Source organism: Rhinichthys klamathensis, unplaced genomic scaffold, assembly GCF_029890125.1.
Source record: "Rhinichthys klamathensis goyatoka isolate OS25496 unplaced genomic scaffold, OSU_Roscu_1.1 h1tg000423l_1, whole genome shotgun sequence".
In the NCBI taxonomy this organism is placed as follows: domain Eukaryota; kingdom Metazoa; phylum Chordata; class Actinopteri; order Cypriniformes; family Leuciscidae; genus Rhinichthys; species Rhinichthys klamathensis.
The window spans coordinates 161,929-182,313 of NW_026606921.1; the positions used below are offsets into that span (position 1 = coordinate 161,929).

At 37.4% G+C, this 20,385-nt stretch overlaps 2 protein-coding genes across 2 annotated transcripts; both read right to left on the reverse strand.

Moving 5' to 3' along the window:
- Positions 1–3,121: 3,121 nt before the first annotated feature.
- On the reverse strand, positions 3,122–4,190 carry LOC130070999 (NAD(P)(+)--arginine ADP-ribosyltransferase 2-like). The gene is made up of 2 exons (XM_056235603.1): positions 4,097–4,190; positions 3,122–4,018 (listed from the first exon to the last, which is right to left on the reverse strand). Exons 1-2 carry the CDS (start codon positions 4,145–4,147, stop codon positions 3,287–3,289), a joined length of 783 nt encoding a protein of 260 aa, XP_056091578.1. The 5' UTR covers positions 4,148–4,190; the 3' UTR covers positions 3,122–3,286.
- A 9,416-nt stretch (positions 4,191–13,606) lies between these two features.
- Positions 13,607–14,478, reverse strand: LOC130071002 (NAD(P)(+)--arginine ADP-ribosyltransferase 2-like). Its single transcript, XM_056235605.1, has 2 exons — positions 14,405–14,478; positions 13,607–14,326 (listed from the first exon to the last, which is right to left on the reverse strand). Exons 1-2 carry the CDS (start codon positions 14,453–14,455, stop codon positions 13,607–13,609), a joined length of 771 nt encoding a protein of 256 aa, XP_056091580.1. The 5' UTR covers positions 14,456–14,478.
- Positions 14,479–20,385: the final 5,907 nt, after the last annotated feature.

The following is a 20,385-nucleotide window of genomic DNA, read 5'->3' on the forward strand; positions in this document are numbered from 1 at the left end:
TGCTATATATTAGCCTATATATTATATTTTACTTAACCTGTTTATGATGTCTTGATTATTTAATGTATGTTTAAAATAGTTGTCATGAAAATAACAGTAACTGTGTAAATTATTATATGACAATAACAAATTAGAGTAAAAACATGTTAATGCAAAAATTGCCTTATGTGCAGTTTACATGTTTTCATACAATTTGTTATTTGAGTGTTGATTATTATTATATAATTTAGGTTAAAAGTCTAGGCTATGTTGTTAAGCTTTAATGTTATAGTAATGTGCAAGTAAGGGCTGTAGTTTACAGCATTGGTAAGATAATTTTGTTATCCTTGAGAAACGTTTACTTGTAATTGAATTAATTTAAAGACAAGGACACAATTTGTTCATTAAAGCACTGTTTAATAAAAAATAAAAGCAATTTTAGCTTTCTAACCCCCCCACCCCACCGAAATGAACCGAACCGAACCGAACCGAGACCTCAAAACCGTGGGACGAACCGAACCGTCAGGTTTGTGTATCGTTACACCCCTAGTCACAACAAATGAACTTCGAACCAAAAAGAGATTTTAAACAAAAAGGTAAAGCAACAGTCCCGGTAACATCAGCTCGGCTTTACAGAAATGCTTTTAGTTTGCATAGCAACACATTTGACGTGCATTGGTTAGTTCACAAAATAATGTTTGTGCTAGCAACAACAACAATGTTAATCTCCAATAGTAAAATAGTATACCAGCCAACACCATTTCTTCTTATTTGATATGAATAGCAAGCGTTGCCAAACTTTGAGTCAAAACAACAGCGGGAGGTGTAGTTGCTGCCAGACCTGGCCAGCAGGGGGCAACGCTGTCTCGAGAAATTTCCAGACACATTGAACAAATGACAGCAAATAGTGCAGTGGACCGACCTCGCTCTACATACAAGTTTTTTTTTTTTTTTTTTTTTTGCTCTTGTATTTTTAATGTGTAATTTTAGTCTTTCATTCGGGTATGGTTGAATTGTACAATATCAAAAACCTCAAGCATCACTCTTCTGCACAGTGAAAACCACAAACATTCCAACATCAATGAAGCTCCTCAGCAAGAAAAAAAAAAAAAGAGTAAACCTTTATTTAATTCAGTTAAATTGAACAAGCAGCAAAACTTCGTTCTCGGAGTGTATTGGGAATATATATTGCTTCCTTTGTTAGACAAGAATAAAAAAAATAAATAAATAAAGATTGTTCATACAATGTTTCATAATTGTCGAGGATAACACAAAACGCCCAATGCTTATTTCCATTGTGGTCCTCTATGTTTACAAATAGAAATACAGATCATATGTGGAGTGAAATCACCATCAAGGTCTGCATCGCCTGTAAATTAATGATAAAAGGCCCTTTTTTTTTACTTCCTTTTTAAAAACACTTTAAACTTTTATCTGCTTTATACAACTAGGTAAAACATTCTAGGCTATATAACTAGTATATATATATACACTCACCGGCCACTTTATTAGGTACCCCATGCTAGTAACGGGTTGGACCCCCTTTTGCCTTCAGAACTGCCTCAATTCTTCGTGGCATAGATTCAACAAGGTGCTGGAAGCATTCCTCAGGGAGTTTGGTCCATATTGACATGATGGCATCACACAGTTGCCGCAGATTTGTCGGCTGCACATCCATGATGCGAATCTCCCGTTCCACCACATCCCAAAGATGCTCTATTGGGTTGAGATCTGGTGTCTGTGGAGGCCATTTTAGTACAGTGAACTCATTGTCATGTTCAAGAAACCAATTTGAAATGATTAGAGCTTTCTGACATGGTGGAAGTAGCCATCAGAGGATGGGTACATGGTGGCCATAAAGGGATGGACATGGTCAGAAACAATGCTCAGGTAGGCCGTGGCATTTAAACGATGCCCAATTGGCACTAAGGGGCCTAAAGTGTGCCAGGAAAACATCCCCCACACCATTACACCACCACCACCAGCCTGCACAGTGGTAACAAGGCATGATGGTTCCATGTTCTCATTCTGTTTACGCCAAATTCTGACTCTAACATCTGAATGTCTCAACAGAAATCGAGACTCATCAGACCAGGCAACATTTTTCCAGTCTTCAACTGTTCAATTTTGGTGAGCTCTTGCAAATTGTAGCCTCTTTTTCCTATTTGTAGTGGAGATGAGTGGTACCCGGTGGAGTCTTCTGCTGTTGTAGCCCATCCGCCTCAAGGTTGTGCGTGTTGTGGCTTCACAAATGCTTTGCTGCATACCTCGGTTGTAACGAGTGGTTATTTCAGTCACTGTTGCCCTTCTATCAGCTCGAACCAGTCTGGCCATTCTCCTCTGACCTCTGGCATCAACAAGGCATTTCCGCCCACAGAACTGCCGCTCACTGGATGTTTTTTCTTTTTCGGACCATTCTCTGTAAACCCTAGAGATGGTTGTGCGTGAAAATCCTAGTAGATTAGCAGTTTCTGAAATACTCAGACCAGCCCTTCTGGCACCAACAATCATGCCACGTTCAAAGTCACTCAAATCACCTTTCTTCCCCATACTGATGCTCGGTTTGAACTGCAGGAGATTGTCTTGACCATGTCTACATGCCTAAATGCACTGAGTTGCCGCCATGTGATTGGCTGCTTAGAAATTAAGTGTTAACGAGCAGTTGGACAGGTGTACCTAATAAAGTGGCCGGTGAGTGTATATATATATATATATATATATATATATATATATATATATATATATATATATATATAAAAATCTTCCCCCTTAAACTCTTAAATCTACAAGGATAGATGTCAGTGCTACTCCCCCTAGTGGAATGACTGTGCACTTCTCTTAGAAGTACACAATACTCTGTCAGGTACCTAGGAACACTTTTCTTTATTATTTTAAATGCCAACACCAATTTAAGAAAAGTTACCCTTTTCCCAAAAACAATTTCATTAAATTGATCATCGTTCAGATGCTACTGAAGGTGTATTTTCAATATAACTAAACCATCTTCATTCTGCATTGCACCCAGAAGGTCATTTAGCAGTTCATATTCTTTTCCTGGCAGTCAACTAGATGGCAAGCACTAAAATTGTGATGCAAACACATGTAAGTGTAAATGAAGAAATTAATAGATACACATACAAAATCATTTTAAGGCCAATATAAATGTTTTATTTCAGAACAATTTAAAGTGTACAAAAATTGTCTGCTGACAAAGAACTATTAAGCTAAATTGAGAGGAAGACTTCTTCTATATTTACTAGTTTGGAACTGATCAATTCTGAGCACTATTTTTCTTCAGTGAATATAATTAGTACTTGTATGGTTTCTTGAATGCCACTGCACAGTTCTGGTAACTTACTCTCCCAGTGCTTTTCAAAGTGAACACAGTGTCACACCAGAGATTGTGCTGATATGTTTTTGTTCTGACAGCAGTGACTTTAAACTTCTCATATGGAGGAATCAGCACCTCTTTCTCATGAGGATACTTAGAATATTTTGTGACATCAGCACCTTCACAGGTGTAGATTTCAAAGCAAGATTTACTTCCAAAACCTCGTGCTACATTAGGATCAAGAGAGGAGGATGAAAATGAGCCGAATCGAATCTCTTTGTTCAGAACATTCTTATAAAATTCAACATTTGTACCACGATACGTTAACATGCATTTATTGTGTGTTTTCTTCAGAATCTGTATCGCTTCTGTTAACAGAAAGTGAAGTGAATACCATTTGAATGTCTTGTGTTTGTACTGTTTTTTACCGTAACGAGTGTCAGGATTAAAATGGTGATATACATTACTATCACTGTACACATAAATGGCGATTAAATGATTCCTTGTTAAATGATCTTTTGGGAACTTGACAAACATTTCACCTACTTTCCAACTAATTTTATATTTAGCTGAGCTGTAGATTTCCTTCTTCAGATATTCCATCTTCACCAGATTTGCCATTTTCCCTCTACAGCCGGAATAATAGTCATCGACAGAATTCGGTGCCATATCCAATGGAAATATCTGTCCGGCAGCAGCGCTGTGATCCTGCAGAAACAGAAATCATAATGATCACATCATCAGTATATTCATGTCTGTAATATTCATACTAGAACACAAGCTTACCTGTCCTAGAGCAGCTAAAATGAGAAGAAGAGCTTCAATGATCAGCCGCATCTTGATTCAGTCAAATCCCTCAGATGATCAGGTAGATCTAGTGAAGAACCAGAAACACAACAGCGTCTCACAAATTCACTGCGATGACAATATGTGCACAATTAAACTGTTCAACAATTTCTTACAAAACACATTTTAAAGCTGTGCAACTGCATTTTTTGCTGATTAGCAGTTTCAACTGTTTGAAATAATCATATAAACCTGTGATGTTCTCTGATAAACTGACCTTGAACTTCAACCCCAAACTTACCTGAAAATACTGTTGCCTCTTTTTGAGATTCTGTGTTTTCTTTTTGTTATTTTACAGGAGTTCAGGAGCAACGACAAGAAGAGAAGATCAGAAAAGTCATTCGCTCACAGACGACAACGACTCTTCAGAAGAACTTATGAGGAGGTGTCTTTTTTATATCGCTGATAATGTGTGTGTGTTTTGAGAAATAATTGCTGTCTCTTGTGTGGTTTCACACTTTGAGTTCTCATTGTTCTAAGATGAACTTTTCAACCTGATTTCTTGAGAATTCATGATAACTTTACGCAATGGTGAATTCACATGAAATCGTTGATGAAAATCTACAATCTAGAAATCTAAACAAGATGTGTATTAATCAACTCGTATGATTGCATACAAGAACAATTATATATATATATATGTTTTTAGAGAGATTAAAAAGGGTTTTGCTCCATATCTGAAAGAAAAAATACTTAATTTCAAACTTATTCAAATGAATCAGATTTACACTATTTTGCCAAAAGTTTTGGGACGCCCGCCTACATGCACATGAACTTTATTGACATCCCATTCCTGATCTGTAGAGTTTCATTTGGAGTGTGCCCATCCTTTGCAGCTATAAAAGCTTCAACTCTTCTGGGAAGGCTTTCCAGAAGGTTTAGGAGTGTGTTTGTTTTTTAACATTCTTCTAGAAGCACATATGTGAGGTCAGGCACTGAAGTTGGACGAGAAGGCCTGGCTCACAGTCTCGACATGACTCCCACGCCCAGTCGTCAGACCAAAAGATAAACCAATGAGTCCAAAATTCAAGAGAAACAATAAATGTTTTAGATGAAGAAGATGAACATATAAGTAAAATTGAGGATAACAGAGTAACATAAACCAGTGGGTGTATAATCTTCAGGAAGACCAAAGGCCCAAAATAACAAACAAAACAAATAATAAACAAAATATCAAAGTAAACTTCCCTAAAATTATCCAAATCAAAATCCAGCAAATTACCCTAAATACACTAACAAAACAAAACGAACGTGATTTCAAAGAAAAGGGCAGGTCAACCTTACAAAACACCATCACTGAAAATAAAATACTTAAAGGAGAACTCCGGCGCAAAATGAACCTTTGGTCTAATAAAACATTGGTACCTAGTCAACCGTTCTCTGAGATTTGTTTTCATGATAATCGAATGTAAAGAGTTTTATCTCTAAAAACTGTTTAGCGTATAACGCTATAATGGGGGCATATAATAAGTCAAAAGAAATCGCTAGTTTATACCACTAACAAGGCTCAAAATAGCCACACACTAACACAGTAACATAATGAGGGTCCCTACATGCAAAACGAAGCATTGAGAACTTTGTACGTGTACAGACCGTTTAATAAGAAGATAAAGATAAAGACAGTCCACTTCGTGTATACAGACAGGAGCCATCTTTGGAAAACAGTCTAGACTAATCAAACCACGAACGACGTGCTAAGTGAGCTGAACTGTATTAAGTTCAGTGAACTTCCGAACTGTATGAATGGCGTTCGTGGTTTGATTAGTCGAGACTGTTTTCCAAAGATGGCTCCTGTCTGTATACACGAAGTGGACTGTCTTTATAAAATATCTTCTTATTAAATGGTCTGTACACTTACAAAGTTCTCAATGCTTCGTTTTGCATGTAGGGACCCTCATTATGTTACTGTGTTAGTGTGGGGTTATTTTGAGCCTTGTTAGTGGTATAAACTAGCGATTTCTTTTTACTTATTATATGCCCCCATTATAGCGTTATACGCTAAACAGTTTTTAGAGATAAAACTCTTTACATTCGATTATGAAAACAAATCTCAGAGAACGGTTGACTAGGTACCAATGTTTTATTAGACCAAAGGTTCATTTTGCGCCGGAGTTCTCCTTTAACAGAATCTAAATCAGGTACAATAATGGTCTGACGGCTGTAGAGGAGACAGGAGAAGTGCGACCCGCCCGGAATCACAGACACCAAGTCTCCGTCTCACTCTCCTCATCCTCCACCACTACCACTGGTTCACCCAAAGACCTTCGCCCCCCACACCCCCAACCCCGGAGGCCGACAAAAACTTGGATCGAGGGCTTACTTTCAATGGATCGCAGCGATGTAGCTGCTCTGCCACGCACGAAACCCCGACCCAGAATCAGGTCGTCTACGAGTCATTTAGCACCGGGTTCTCCACAAACTTGAGGTGCGATAAGATAAGGGGGAGAGGGGCGACGCTCTTTCGGCCGCCCCCCGGTTCCGGTCACGGACGGCCTTCCTCGCAGCTCAACTTCTAGAGCGGAAGGGATAGTTTTAATCCCGCGTCAATCAAAGGGGTGGAGCCATCCCGAGATCCTGCTTAGAACAATCAGCAATAAAAAAAACACAGAGAAATAACAATAACGGAGAATACAAACAATATACAGAATCAGAATATATGATACGAAATAACACACATAATTCCATAACAGGTGTTCTATCGGGTTGAGGTCAGTCAAGTTCCTCCACTCATAACTCACTCATCCATGTCTTTATGGACCTTGCTTTGTGCACTGGTGCGCAGTCGTGTTGGAACAGTAACGGGCCATCCCCAAACTGTTCCCACAAAGTTGACCGCATGAAATTGTCCAAAATGTCTTGGGGTATGCTTAAGCATTAAAGGGGTCATATAATGGTACATGCACTTTTTCAAGTTGATTGTACTGAAATGTGTGTTGGCAGTGCCTGTACACAACCATCATATAATGATAAAAATCCAGCCAGTGTTTTTGTTTTAATCTCCTTATATGTTTTCCCCTGTCTCAAATCGAGCCGTTCGACCATGTGACGTCACACGCTCGGAAGCCCCTGCCGCGATTGTTGATTGACAGCCGGGTTTCAACACAGACCCGCCCTCGCTCGTGAGCCAGCTGTCAATCATAGTCCGCGCGGACCGGCGCAGTCATTGTTGATATGCTGGAGCACTGTCTATGAGCAGAATGGCGTCTAAGCGATTGTGGTGTTCTGTTCTTGGGTGCAATAACGAACACAGTCATTTTGATGTTCCTAAATCCGAACCGCTGAAGACGCAGTGGCTGAGTTTGTTTTTTCGAAGGGAATATTCCCCACGAGCAACGTCAATGCGTTCATGTTTGCGCGAATCATTTCACACACCAGACTGCTTTATAAACGAGAGTCAGTATAAAGCTGGTTTTGCTAAGAAGCGGCTCATGAAAAAAGGATCGGTACCAGCTATTCGTGTTCCTGCTGAACCTCTAGAACAACTGAAGTGAGTGTAACGTTTTATTAACCTTTATATTTATATTTATATCTTTGCAAATCGCTTGCGCGCTTCACGATGAATGAGTCTAAGGTTTACACTCAGGGTACATTACGGCATGTTTTCTATGTACGACGTTCTCAATATAATTCATAATCCCACGTTTATAATGAACAACGCGTTATGGTTATTGTGTTACAAACGTGTACGCACAGAACAGAGGGGCGGGGTGAGCGAAGCTCATGATCATTTAAAGCCTAAAGGCATATGCACTGAAACGGCGTGCTGAAAACAAAGCTGTTTTTGACCAGATAAAATAACTGTTTTCTTGAGAATTTTTAATTAACGTATATTTTAATTTAGACCCTAAAGAATCATATTAGCTTGTACAAAAATGGCATTACATGACCCCTTTAAGAGTTTCTTTCCCTGGAACTAAGGGGCCAAGCCCAACCCCTGAAAACAACCCCACACCATAATCCCCCCTCCACCAAACTTTACACTTAGCACAATGCAGTCAGGCAAGTACCGTTCTCCTGGCAACCGCCAAACCCAGACTCGTCCATCGGATTTCCAGACAGAGAAGCCTGATTCATCACTCCAGAGAACGTGCTGCTCTAGAGTCCAGTGGCGGCGTGCTTTACACCACTGCATCTGACGTTTTGCACTGCACTTGGATGGAGGCTTGGATCCAGCTGCTCGGCCATGGAAACACATTCCATGAAGCTCTCTAGTCTACGCACTGTCCTTGAGCTACTTCACCTCAGCATGCGCTGACCCCGCTCGGTGATTTTACGTGGCCTACCACTTCGTGGCTGAGTTGCTGTTGTTCCCAATTGCTTCCACTTTGTTATAATACCACTAAAAGTTGACTCTGGAATATTTAGTAGTGATGAAATTTCACGAATGGACTTATTGCACAGGTGGCAACCTATCACGGCACTACGCTTGAATTCTCTGAGCTCCTGAGAGCGACCCATTCTTTCACAAATGTTTTTAGAAGCAGTCTGCATGCCTAGGTGCTTGATTTTATACAACTGTGGCCATGGAAGTGATTGAAACACCTGAATTCAATGATTTGAAGGGGTATATCCCAATACTTTTGGCAATATAGTGTATATTAGGGATGCACGATATAGGATTTTGGCCGATATTCGATATGCCGATATTTTCAAACTAATTTTGCCCGATGCCGATACCGATATCGATATATTTGTATTTTTTTTAAGTGCAAAAAAAGCTTATTAAAGCTTCTATTAATGTTCTCAGTCAAGAGCAGTGAGTGATTTCCTCTGTGTTTTGTTGTTTTATTAACATTAACGGGATAGTTCTCCCAAAAATTTAAATTGTCATAATTTACTCTCTCAAGTTTCTTTCTTCTGTTGAAATTATAAAAGTTATTTGGAAGAATGTCCAGGATATGTATTCTTGATATCAACAATTGCATTCTTGATATCAACAATTGCATTCTTGATATCAACAATTGAATTCTTGATATCAACAATTGAAATCTTGATATAAACAATTTAATTCTTGATATCAAAAATGTAATTGTTGATATCAACAATTGAATTCTTGATATCTGTAATTGTATTTTCACTAGTGAAATGTCACCATAGGCTGCCATTCAAAATCAATTGTTGATATCAAGAATGCAATTGTTACTAGTAAAAATGCGAATTCCTGATATCAATAATTAAATTGTTACTAGTTGAAATGTCTATTCTTGATATCAACAATTGAATTGCTACTAGTAAGAATGTTCATTTTTGATATCAATAATTACATTTTCACTAGTGACAATGTTCATTTCTGATATCATGAATGTGATTGTTACTAGTAAGAAAGCCATTTTAGATATCTGAAATAATATTGATATCAATAATACATTTTCAGATATCAAGAATAAACATTTTTACTAGTAGCAATTCAATTGTTGATATCAGGAATTCGCATTTTTACTAGTAACAATCTAATTCTTGATATCAGGAATATAATTCTTGATATCAACAATTGAATTCTTGATATCAAAATGTAATTGTTGATATCAAAAATGTAATTGTTGATATCAAAAATGTAATTGTTGATATTAAAAATGTAATTGTTGATATCAAAAATGTAATTGTTGATATCAAAAATGTAATTGTTGATATCAAAAATGTAATTCTTGATATCAAAAATGTAATTCTTGATATCAACAATTGATTTTGAATGGCAGCCTATGGTGACATTTCACTAGTGAAAATACAATTGTTGATATCAACAATTACATTTTTGATATCAAGATTTCAATTGTTGATATCAAGAATTCAATTGTTGATATCAAGAATTCAATTGTTGATATCAAGAATGCAATTGTTGATATCAAGAATGCAATTGTTGATATCAACAATTGTATTCTTGATATCAAAAATTTAATTGTTGATATCAATAATTATAATTTTAACTAGTGAAAATTGAATTGTTGATATCAAGGATTCATATCCTGAAAATGAATAAAAGTTAAAACGGCTTGCCATACCATAGTATATTTAAGCACAAGAAAGAAATGAATCCAGGTTTGAAACAACATTAGATAGACAGAATTTTTATTTCTGGGTGCAGTATCTCTTTAAAGACAAGCGGCAGAATATTATTACTGTCTCTTTAAGAACTGCACGCGAGTAACGCGACGCGTCTAATATACACGCATTTGACAAGCAGATTTTCTCTGTTTGCTTTCACTTTAGACATAACCAACTTTGTTTATGTAAACCTTGTGTGTATTTGACAGTATCAGCGCAATAAGACTCGAAAGATTAGTCCAGTATGCAGGCGCTGTGACAGGCTTTTAGTTCCTGTGAGCGTCGCGTCTACGCGCTCAGAAAAGCGGATGTTAGAACAGCGCATCAGCACGTGAATGACATGTTTACCTAGCAAGACTTTGACGCACATGCAAACAATGAACTTTTGTGAATTGCAGTGTCCCGTGAGTGTAACTCTACCTCTGCGTTTACATGTGATGTGAATGTACGTCGCGTTGTACAGTGTATGTTGAGATGAAGGCGCCAGAATTGAACTGATAGAATGCACGATACTATGATTTTTCTTCAAAAGCAGATCGTGGAGACATTTTAATCATCCACGATCAAAAACCGTGAGACGCGCACCCCTAGTTGGAAGTTTAAGTTGCTGGCGCTCATGCTTCGTTCACGGTCGTCACGTGCGCATAGGAAACACGCCACCCTATCGGCAAGACTCATCGGCAGAAATATTCATATCGGCCGATGCCGATGATGGTCATTTTAAGCTTTTATCGGCCGATACCGATGTTGTCCCGATATCATCGTGCATCCCTAGTGTATATCGGATGTTTACAAGACAATGGACGATAATTTGACATGTTGTCATCACTGTACACTATGTAACTTTTGGCCCTCTAGCAGTTAAAAATCAAAACTACATGCATTTTGCGGAAGAACAGTGTTTTGGTTGTACTTTGGCTCTGCGTTACTGTGCGGATGAATATGGTTAACTCACTGCTGATAAAACATTCAATTCTAGGCTTAAGAGATATAACCAGTTTAGATGGCAAGGATCTCAAGCTGACTGGCTGAAGACGTCACTGTAGCGCTATAGACACGGTACTTCCTTGAAAATAATATCCAGTACAGCACTACAACAACCCATAATGAAATGACCCTTCACAATAGATAACGCTTTACAATGAACTCAATTAGAGAGCTACATATGGCAGTTTATCTGTTTCTCACCCACGACACTCTGAGTTTTGCCTCCTACCATCAGGAAGGAGGTATACTTACCGAAAACGTGCCAGGTCCAACAGATAATTTTTACCATCAGCTGTTGGGTTTCTCAACAAACTATAGGTACATGTGTATTTATGTTTTTATCTATTTAATATCTCATGTTTTTATGTGTTTTTGTGCGAATGTGTATGTGTTGGCTACCTGTTGTGAACCAAATTGCCCCTTGGGGACATTAAAGACATTTCAATTCAATTCAGGATAAGACAAAACACAATTTAGAAGGGGATTTGAAGGATTGAGGGTGCATTGACTCATTATTTAAATTTTGATCATTTTGAACAAAAAAAGTTACATAGTGTATCCTTTAACTCAGATTCTGAAGTAAACACAAAAAAGATGCAAGTCTCGAAGCAGTTCTGAACAAAGGGCTTCATTTAGGCTGATTTCATCCTGTTGTCTTGATCGTACAGAAGCAGAAGGTTTCGGTAACATATCTCTTTTTTTTAAACCAAAACTTGTCGTCAAAACAAGAAGAGATCAGAAATATGTCAGCTACGGCACTGTGTTCATGTGGGAAAGAAGTGAGCTGAACTGTGCAGGTCATTAAAATACTTTAACATGTATGTTGCAATCTTCCAGATGACAAAATGTACTTCTTTACATTCACATTTATGCATTTGGCAGACGCTTTTATCCAAAGCAACTTTCATTGCATTTCAAGGTAGACATTTTATCAGTTCTTGCTTTCCCTGGGAATCGAACCCATGACCTTGGTGTTGCAAGCGCCAATGCTCTACTGTTTGAGCTACAGGAAAGCTTTTTTTCCTGTCATCAGCACTCATCTGTTTTCAAAAGATAACAATGTTGAAATTAAAATCTTTAGTTGCCGTACGTGACTTTTGATCAAGTCTGTCACCAATGTTCCTTCTCATTTTTGTTCTTGCTGAGCAAAACCTTTCTCTGTTGGGTGAACATTTCGGCCACCTGAGCAAAAACTAGCAACTTTAAAGTACTATTTCTCTTTGTTTGAATCTTCTCATTGTCTTTCAGATGTCGTCATGACAGTGTGTGTCCACTCTAGGGCAAAGCGAGTGAAGCAGAGTGGGCATTTTCAATGCGTTCCTATGGGTGTTGAGCTTCACACTCAGACTGTGAAATGTAGAGTTGACAGCAGATTGGAATAAGCATATATTTTTCTTGGATACGCAAACTTTAAGGAAACGTTTCATTTCATCATTCTTCAAACATTAAGAGAATGTTACTTTTACTTTTGAAACAAGTAGTAAAATTAAAAACATTGTAATAACGTTCCTGGAAGAACATTTGCTTACAATGTTAGCTAAAGTTCTGAGAATGTTTCCTGTTAGATGGGTGGGTTTACATTTTAATTAAAATGAGACTTTCTTTTCTACAAAGCTTGCATCTTTCTAACTGTAATCACGTATATATGATGATTATATTGGCAGTGCGCTGAAAAAATAACAATCACACATATGAACATGTGAAACACATGAAAATCCATCTATATTGACTGTGACACTTAAAATATGGTTCAGTTTGGTAACATGGCTGATAGGTCCTTAACTCAATTTGTCAGCGATCACATCATTATCTTCATAGCACAGCTGATTGGTTGCTTTGGCATTAGCGGCCATGAACTTGCTGCTCAGCATTCAATTACTTGCCCTTGTTTGCTGTTGCAGTCTGCAACGTGCTTTCAGAAACCCTCCCCCTTTCCCAGCTCCACCTGTATAGATTCTGCTACGGGGATTATTTCATGTTGTTATACGTACAGCAGCAGTCGGGTTGCGTATCGTTCGAATTTGAATGATTCCGATTCTGCTTATCGATTCCAACGTAGAAATCATTCACATTTATTCTAAGTCTTATTGGAAAACATTTAATTGTAGCTGAATACCATGAACAAAAATGCATTGAATAGGTAATATTCTATTGATGTTAGAATATTATACTAAAATTGTTCAGTAATGTGATGGAAAAAGAAATTAATTAATGACACATATAAAAATCACTTTGAGGCCATTGGGTCACTTGAAATACATTTATTTCATTGTTAAAATTATGCAAACAAATTGTGTTTTATCTGACAGAATGATTGAAAACAGTAAGAAAAAAAATGTTGTATATCGATTTGTGGGGAACTGATGTACATGATTAAATCCTGTAAATTCAGAGCAATTCAATTTCAACATTGTATGTTTTTTAATGTTTCTTGAATAGAGCACAGTTCTGGTAACTTACTTTTCCAGTGCTTTTCAAAGTGTACACAGTGTCACACCAGAGATTTTTATTATATTTTTTTGTTCTGACAGCAGTGACTTTAAACGTCTCATATGGAGGAATCAGCACCTCTTTAATGTAAGGATACTGAGAGTACTTTGTCAGCTCAGCACTTTCACAGGTGTAGATTTCAAAACAAGATGTACTTCCAAAACCTTGAGTTACTTTGCGATCAAGAGATGAGGATGTAAATGAGCCGAATCGAACCTCTTTGTTCAGAATGTTCTTATTAAATTCAACTTTATTACCACGATAAGTATAATAGCATTTATTCTGTGTTTTCTTCAGAATCTGTATTGCTTCTGTTAACAGAAAGTAAAGTGAATACCATTTGAATGTCTTGTGTTTGTAATGGTTTTTACCGTAACGAGTTTCTTCATTAAATTGACTATATATGTATTTACCAGTGTACACGTGAATGGCGATTAACTGATTCCTTGTTAAATGATCTTTTGGAAACTTGACAATATTTGCACTATTTTGCCAATAATATTTAAATTTAGCTGAGTTGGAGATTTCCTTCTTCAGATATTTCGTCTTCACCAGATGTGCCATTTTCCCTCTACAGCCGGAATAATAGTCATCGACAGAATTCGGTGCCATATCCAATGGAAATATCTGTCCGGCAGCAGCGCTGTGATCCTGCAGAAACAGAAATCATAATGATCACATCATCAGTATATTCATGTCTGTAATATTCATACTAGAACACAAGCTTACCTGTCCTAGAGCAGCTAAAATGAGAAGAAGAGCTTCAATGATCAGCCGCATCTTGATTCATTCAAATCCCTCAGATGATCAGGTAGATCTAGTGAAGAACCAGAAACACAACAGCGTCTCACAAATTCACTGCGATGACAATATGTGCACAATTAAACTGTTCAACAATTTCTTACAAAACACATTTTAAATCTGTGCAACTGCATTTTTTGCTGATTAGCAGATTCAACTGTTTGAAATAATCATATAAACCTGTGATGTTCTCTGATAAACTGACCTTGTACTTCAACCCCAAACTTACCTGAAAATACTGTTGCCTCTTTTTGAGATTCTGTGTTTTCTTTTTGTTATTTTACAGGAGTTCAGGAGCAACGACAAGAAGAGAAGATCAGAAAAGTCATTCGCTCACAGACGACAACGACTCTTCAGAAGAACTTATGAGGAAGGTGTCTTCTTTATATCGCTGATAATGTGTGTGTGTTTTGAGAAATAATCGCTGTCTCTCATGTGGTTTCACACTTTGAGTTCTCATTGTTCTAAGATGAACTTTTCAACCTGATTTCTTAAGAATTCATGATAACTTTACGCAATGGTGAATTCACATGAAATAGTTGATGAAAATCTACAATCTAGAAATCTAAACAAGATGTGTAATAATCAACCCGTAAGATTGCATATGATAACAATTAGATATACTGTGTGTGTATATGTATATATATATATATATATATATATATATATATATATATATATATACACACACATAAAAAAAGGGTTTTGCTCCATATCTGAAAGACAAAAAACATCCTATATATATATATATATATATCTGATTATTTTATATTTAAAACTTTTTTTTTTTTTTAAATAGAAGTTACAAGACAATGGAAGAAAATTTGACATGGTGTCACTCAATTAACATTTAACTGTACACTATGTAATTTCTGGCCATCTAGCGGTTGAAAAACAAAACTACATGCATTTTGCGGAAGAACAGTGTTTTGGTTGTGCTTTGGATGAATGTGGTTAACACCATCTCTGCGTCGCTTTTACAACATTTCAAATCCCTCAGTTCTCACCATCTCTGAAAAGCCCAGCCGATGTTGATTCTTGTTTTATTGCTCTGTCGCGTTCTCTTTTAGCCAGCAGACTCTGCTCTGTTCATCTTTTTTTTTAAACGGGTGATTCCCCAGATGTTCAAGATTCAACTGATCCATGTCAACCTTTCTCATTCCTTGTGATACATGTTGTTGTTGTTAACATCAGGTGTCTTCAATAATGCTCAATCATCACACAATTAATAACTTAATTATCTCATTAACTTTAACACTGCTTCAGTGTTCATTTAACACTCTAAATGTGGATTATATAAACACCCAGCAGTGTTAATTTAATTTTGCTGTGTGAGTGGAGTCTTCTTTCAAAAACATTGAAATAATCTAGATTATTAGCATTCCTCAAAAATCAAGCTTTAGGATATAATGCAAATTACCTTTGTTGTGGCAAAACTTCTGTTAAACATCGTCACTGCGTAAGAGACATTCAGAGTCAAATTCAATAAAAAGAAGTATTTTATTCTTGCAAGAATAGGTTCAGTCCCAAACACACAGAAGTTCAATCTGTGCGAGGAGTGACACAGATGCATGAGCAGAAGGGGGGTTCTTAAAGCATTTTCAAGGACCTTTCCTTCTAAGTTTACACTATGATATGGGCTGTTATGTCTTTTAAGGGCATGACTGCAACTTTCAGGCGCCTCTCAGGGCGCCTCAGTCCCTCTCAGGTCTTAACTTAATACAGAAATGCACTGGTCAACACTGACCAGTCCCTAAGGTCAAAAGGTCTCCTCCCATCTGCTCCTGAGCATCACCCCAAGCACGTACACAGACATTTTAGTTCATGTTAAAGGATCATCAGGAGCCACATGGCTCAGATTCACCTAGTGAAATTTACTACTGATCAATGTAAGATTAAAATTGCACCCACACCTTAATTTCAATTTTGTTATCTGTTAAAGACAGACGAGTGCTTGGAAGATTACAACATACACTTCTTTCAGACCTGCAACAAGCATCCTGTCTGTGTTTAACTTCACAATCTGAGTTCATGTTCACACAAATGCTAATTGAATGATTCACTGTCAAATTATCTTTCTTTGTCTGATAATTTTCCAATGTCCAAAGTTTGGGGTTTGTAAGATTATTTGAATGTTTTTGAAAGAAGACTCTTATATTCACTAATGCCGAGTTCAGACTGCACGATTTTCAAAATAATCGGGTCACTGTTGTTTTCACACTGCATGACTATCTGGGGTAACATTCAGTTGCTGCTGTGTTCACACTGCACGATGTATCGGCGACAGGAGGTTTCACACTGCATGACTTTACAAAAGAAAGAATCGCCGACAACTTCTGCCTGGTCCGCAAACTACATTTCACAACCAAACAAACGCGAGAAGTGATAAGGAAATAACAGAAGATCACGCGTGCGTGAGACCGGAGTTCTCGCGCGACACTGAATTTGTTATTAAAAATGATAGCCTACAAATTGTCTGTGTACTGATTTGTAGCAAAAAAAAAAAAGTTTATGCAGGAAATGGTTGGGAAGACGAGGGGAGCAAGGACTGTGTTTTGCAAAGAGACTTGGGGGTAAATAAATAATTTTGCAAATGTCCTGCTGTTGCTGCTGGTCATGCAAATGTTTGTGCTTTGTTTCTGTTTGATATAATTGTAAATATAGGCCTATCTATTAAAATACTGATATTCTGGTCTATAACTCCTCCTCCTCCTCCCTGTATCTTGCTCTCTCATTGGCTGTCGGTCATCGCCGATGTAGTTTTCAGTCAGAACACATTCACACAGTAGGATTGTGAATCGCCGACAGGTCCAGATATTTAGCATGCCAAATATCTCACGGGCGTCGGCGACTCGTCGGTGATTCTCTCAGATCGCGTCTTTGCTCATTCACACTGCGTGATTGTCACTCGCGTGAACGAGCACCGATTTGCCTGTGATTTCGGGCATTTGTCGGCGATTTCTCAAAACCTGTCGGCGAGCCACAATCGGGGCTAAAGTCGTGCAGTCTGAACTCGGCATAAGGCTGCATTTGTTTGATCAAAAATAAAATGGTAACATTGAAATATTACTACAATTTAAAATAACTGGTTTGTATTTGAATATATTTAACATGTCATCTATTCCTGCAAATTTTCAGCATCATTACTTCAGTCTCACATGATCCTTCAGAAATCATTCTAATATAATGATGTGCTGCTCTAGTAACATTTATTATTATTATTATCAATGTTGAAATCAGTTGTGCTGCTTGCTAAACCCTGACATGTTTTTCAGAGTTATTTGATGAATAGAAAGTTAAAAAAACAGCATTTATTTATTTGTAAGATTGTCTTTACCATCACTTTTGATCAATTTAATGCATCCTTGCTGAATAAAGGTATTAATTTCTTTAAAAATAAAAGAAATCCCAATTTTTGAATGGTATAGTATAGTATATCAGATGTATTTATTTAGCTTTTTAGACATAGAGATGTGTAAAGTTTTGTTTAGCATCTATATAAACATGTTGATGTGTGTCTAATTGTTCTCCCTGTAAATTAATATGCAATCATACAAAATGATTTATAGAAAACCCTTTTTGTATTATTTATTTTGAACTCGGGGTTAGGGTTATCACTTTCATAACAATTTCTTGCGAGTTCACCATTGCATGCAATTATTGTGAAATCTCATGAATTCAGGTCGGAAAAAATATGCACTTTAGCAATTATTTCTCAATACACACGCACGCACACACACACGCACACACACACACACACCCACACAAATCACCAATATCAAAAAGGCACCTTCTTCATCTTTTATTTTGAAAAGTCATTGTGGTCTGACTGTGAGCAAATTACTTTCCTGATCTTATCTTCTTGTCCTCGCTGAACTGAACTCTTGAAAAAATAATTAAAAAAAGAAAACATCAAGAATCAGAAACAAAAAAGAGAAAACAGTATTTTCATGTAAGTTTGGGGTTGATGTACAAGGTCAATATAACACTACCATCTGTGAACATCAAGTGACTTAAAAAAAACTGTAAACCTGTATTATGCAAGAAGTTGGTGAACAGTGTAGTAACTGTGAGACATATTCCTAGTCGAGTGATTGGAGGTTTTTTTTGTATTTCATCATCTGTTCTTCCCTAGATCTACCAGATCATCATTCCCAAAACATCCTCAAAATGTTACAGTTAAAACATTATATCTTACGTCGAACGTGTCCGACTGAAAGGGACGTCTCGGTTTCATAATAACTCTCGTTCCCTGAAGGAGGGAGCGGAGACATCACGTCCCGTCGCCACAGTTGCTGTACCACCGCTGAGTGGCCCGGGTCACCAGCTCGACTCCTCAGTGAAAACCTAAATGTGAATTGCATCTGCTTCCGTATTTATACCCGCACTGCAGGGCAGAGTGTGAGATGCAAATCTCAGACGAGATGCCAATTTGTTGGTACGTCGACGTGACGTACATACGTAACCAAGACGTTTTTAAGTCACATGCTATTTGTTTTGGTTGTTGTTGTTGTTTTCTTTCTCAAACACTCTTTTTCCCTTTATGTTTTTTGGTTACATTGGTAGTTATTCGGCTGTAGCCCTATGTTAGTTAGGTAGGCTAGTTAAGTAACACTTTCAATACCCACCAGCCTCTCTCCTGAATTATGAATACAAATGATCTTTTTTCAGTGGATGCGGCAAAACTCAGTGCAGTGACACTGGCTACTAGGTGTACTGTACAAAGCCTCCGCTTTGGGATGTGTGTGTTTTTTTTTCAGAACTCTGCCAAAATAATCATCAGATATACACGTGATTACAGTAAGAAAGATGCAATCGTAAAAAATGGTCTAAGGACTGGCAGCTATGGCTAAAATTAAAGTAAAATATTCTAATTTAAATAAACTGAAAAAAACTTTATATTAGAAATAACATAAAATGGATGTCACCATGATGGAGATCAGTGTTTGCTTTAGTTGGGCTCATGACCCTTACATTTTTAACATTAGTTTATCCCTGGCTGCTTTAACTGTGTTATTATGTACATTAGTTATGGCAATAAATTCTGGAGATGATGTTGGTCACGTATTGATAATGCTGTAATCATCATATGGTGGCCTAATTCCATATGGCTTAATAATATAGAATTCATAGACAATTGGAAAAGTTTTTGGGGCAGACTTGACCTGTTGAAAAGCGATGGTATTCATCCCTCCTGGGATAGTGCTGCTCTTCTATCTAGTAATATGGCACATAGTCTTAGAGCTCAAACATGACAATCTGGGGCTCAGGTCAGGAAGCAGACAGACTGGCTAAACCGACCGTCTGCTAGCTGTCTCACGTCACTGAGGTCAGATAAATCCCATCACATAGAGACTCTTTCTCCTAGATATCATCACATAGAGCAGGGGTCTCAAACTCAACTTAACTGGGGGCCGCTGGAGGTAGAGTCGGGGTCAGGCTGGGCCGCATCAAGTATTCCACAAAAAATAGTATTCAAATATTCCAAAAAAGGAGCACAACTGATCCAATCTTCATGAGCTGTCCTTCTGACAGTTGAAGTTCATTTTCCTTATACACAAAATCTTTGTGATACTTCATTTTACAAACATTCTTTTTCTTTTCCTTATAACACATATTTGTGATACTTATATTTGCTTATGTCCTTTTTATTTTCTTTATACAACACATTAATGATATCGAATGTTTTTTTTGGAAGGCACATTTCCTTTTATTATACTTAGAAAAACGATTATTGCTTTTGAAATACAAATATTTGCAGTCATTTCTGCCCGTCTTAGGGCCTGTTCACATATCGCGTCTTTTGCGCGCTCAAGTTCGTTATTTCAAATGTAGGTGCGTGGTATGCGCGCTCATAATGGAAGCGACGCGGTCGTGGTGCGACGCGCTCGTTTTTTCCAAGCGAGTGC

Bases quoted from the DNA above. Each gene is read 5' to 3' on its own strand.
- LOC130070999 (XM_056235603.1), bottom strand. From the start codon at position 4,147: ATGCGGCTGATCATTGAAGCTCTTCTTCTCATTTTAGCTGCTCTAGGA. The intron at 4,019-4,096 runs GTAAGCTTGTGT...CTGTTTCTGCAG, and splicing joins TTTTAGCTGCTCTAGGACAG to GATCACAGCGCTGCTGCCGG.
- LOC130071002 (XM_056235605.1), bottom strand. From the start codon at position 14,455: ATGCGGCTGATCATTGAAGCTCTTCTTCTCATTTTAGCTGCTCTAGGA. The intron at 14,327-14,404 runs GTAAGCTTGTGT...CTGTTTCTGCAG, and splicing joins TTTTAGCTGCTCTAGGACAG to GATCACAGCGCTGCTGCCGG.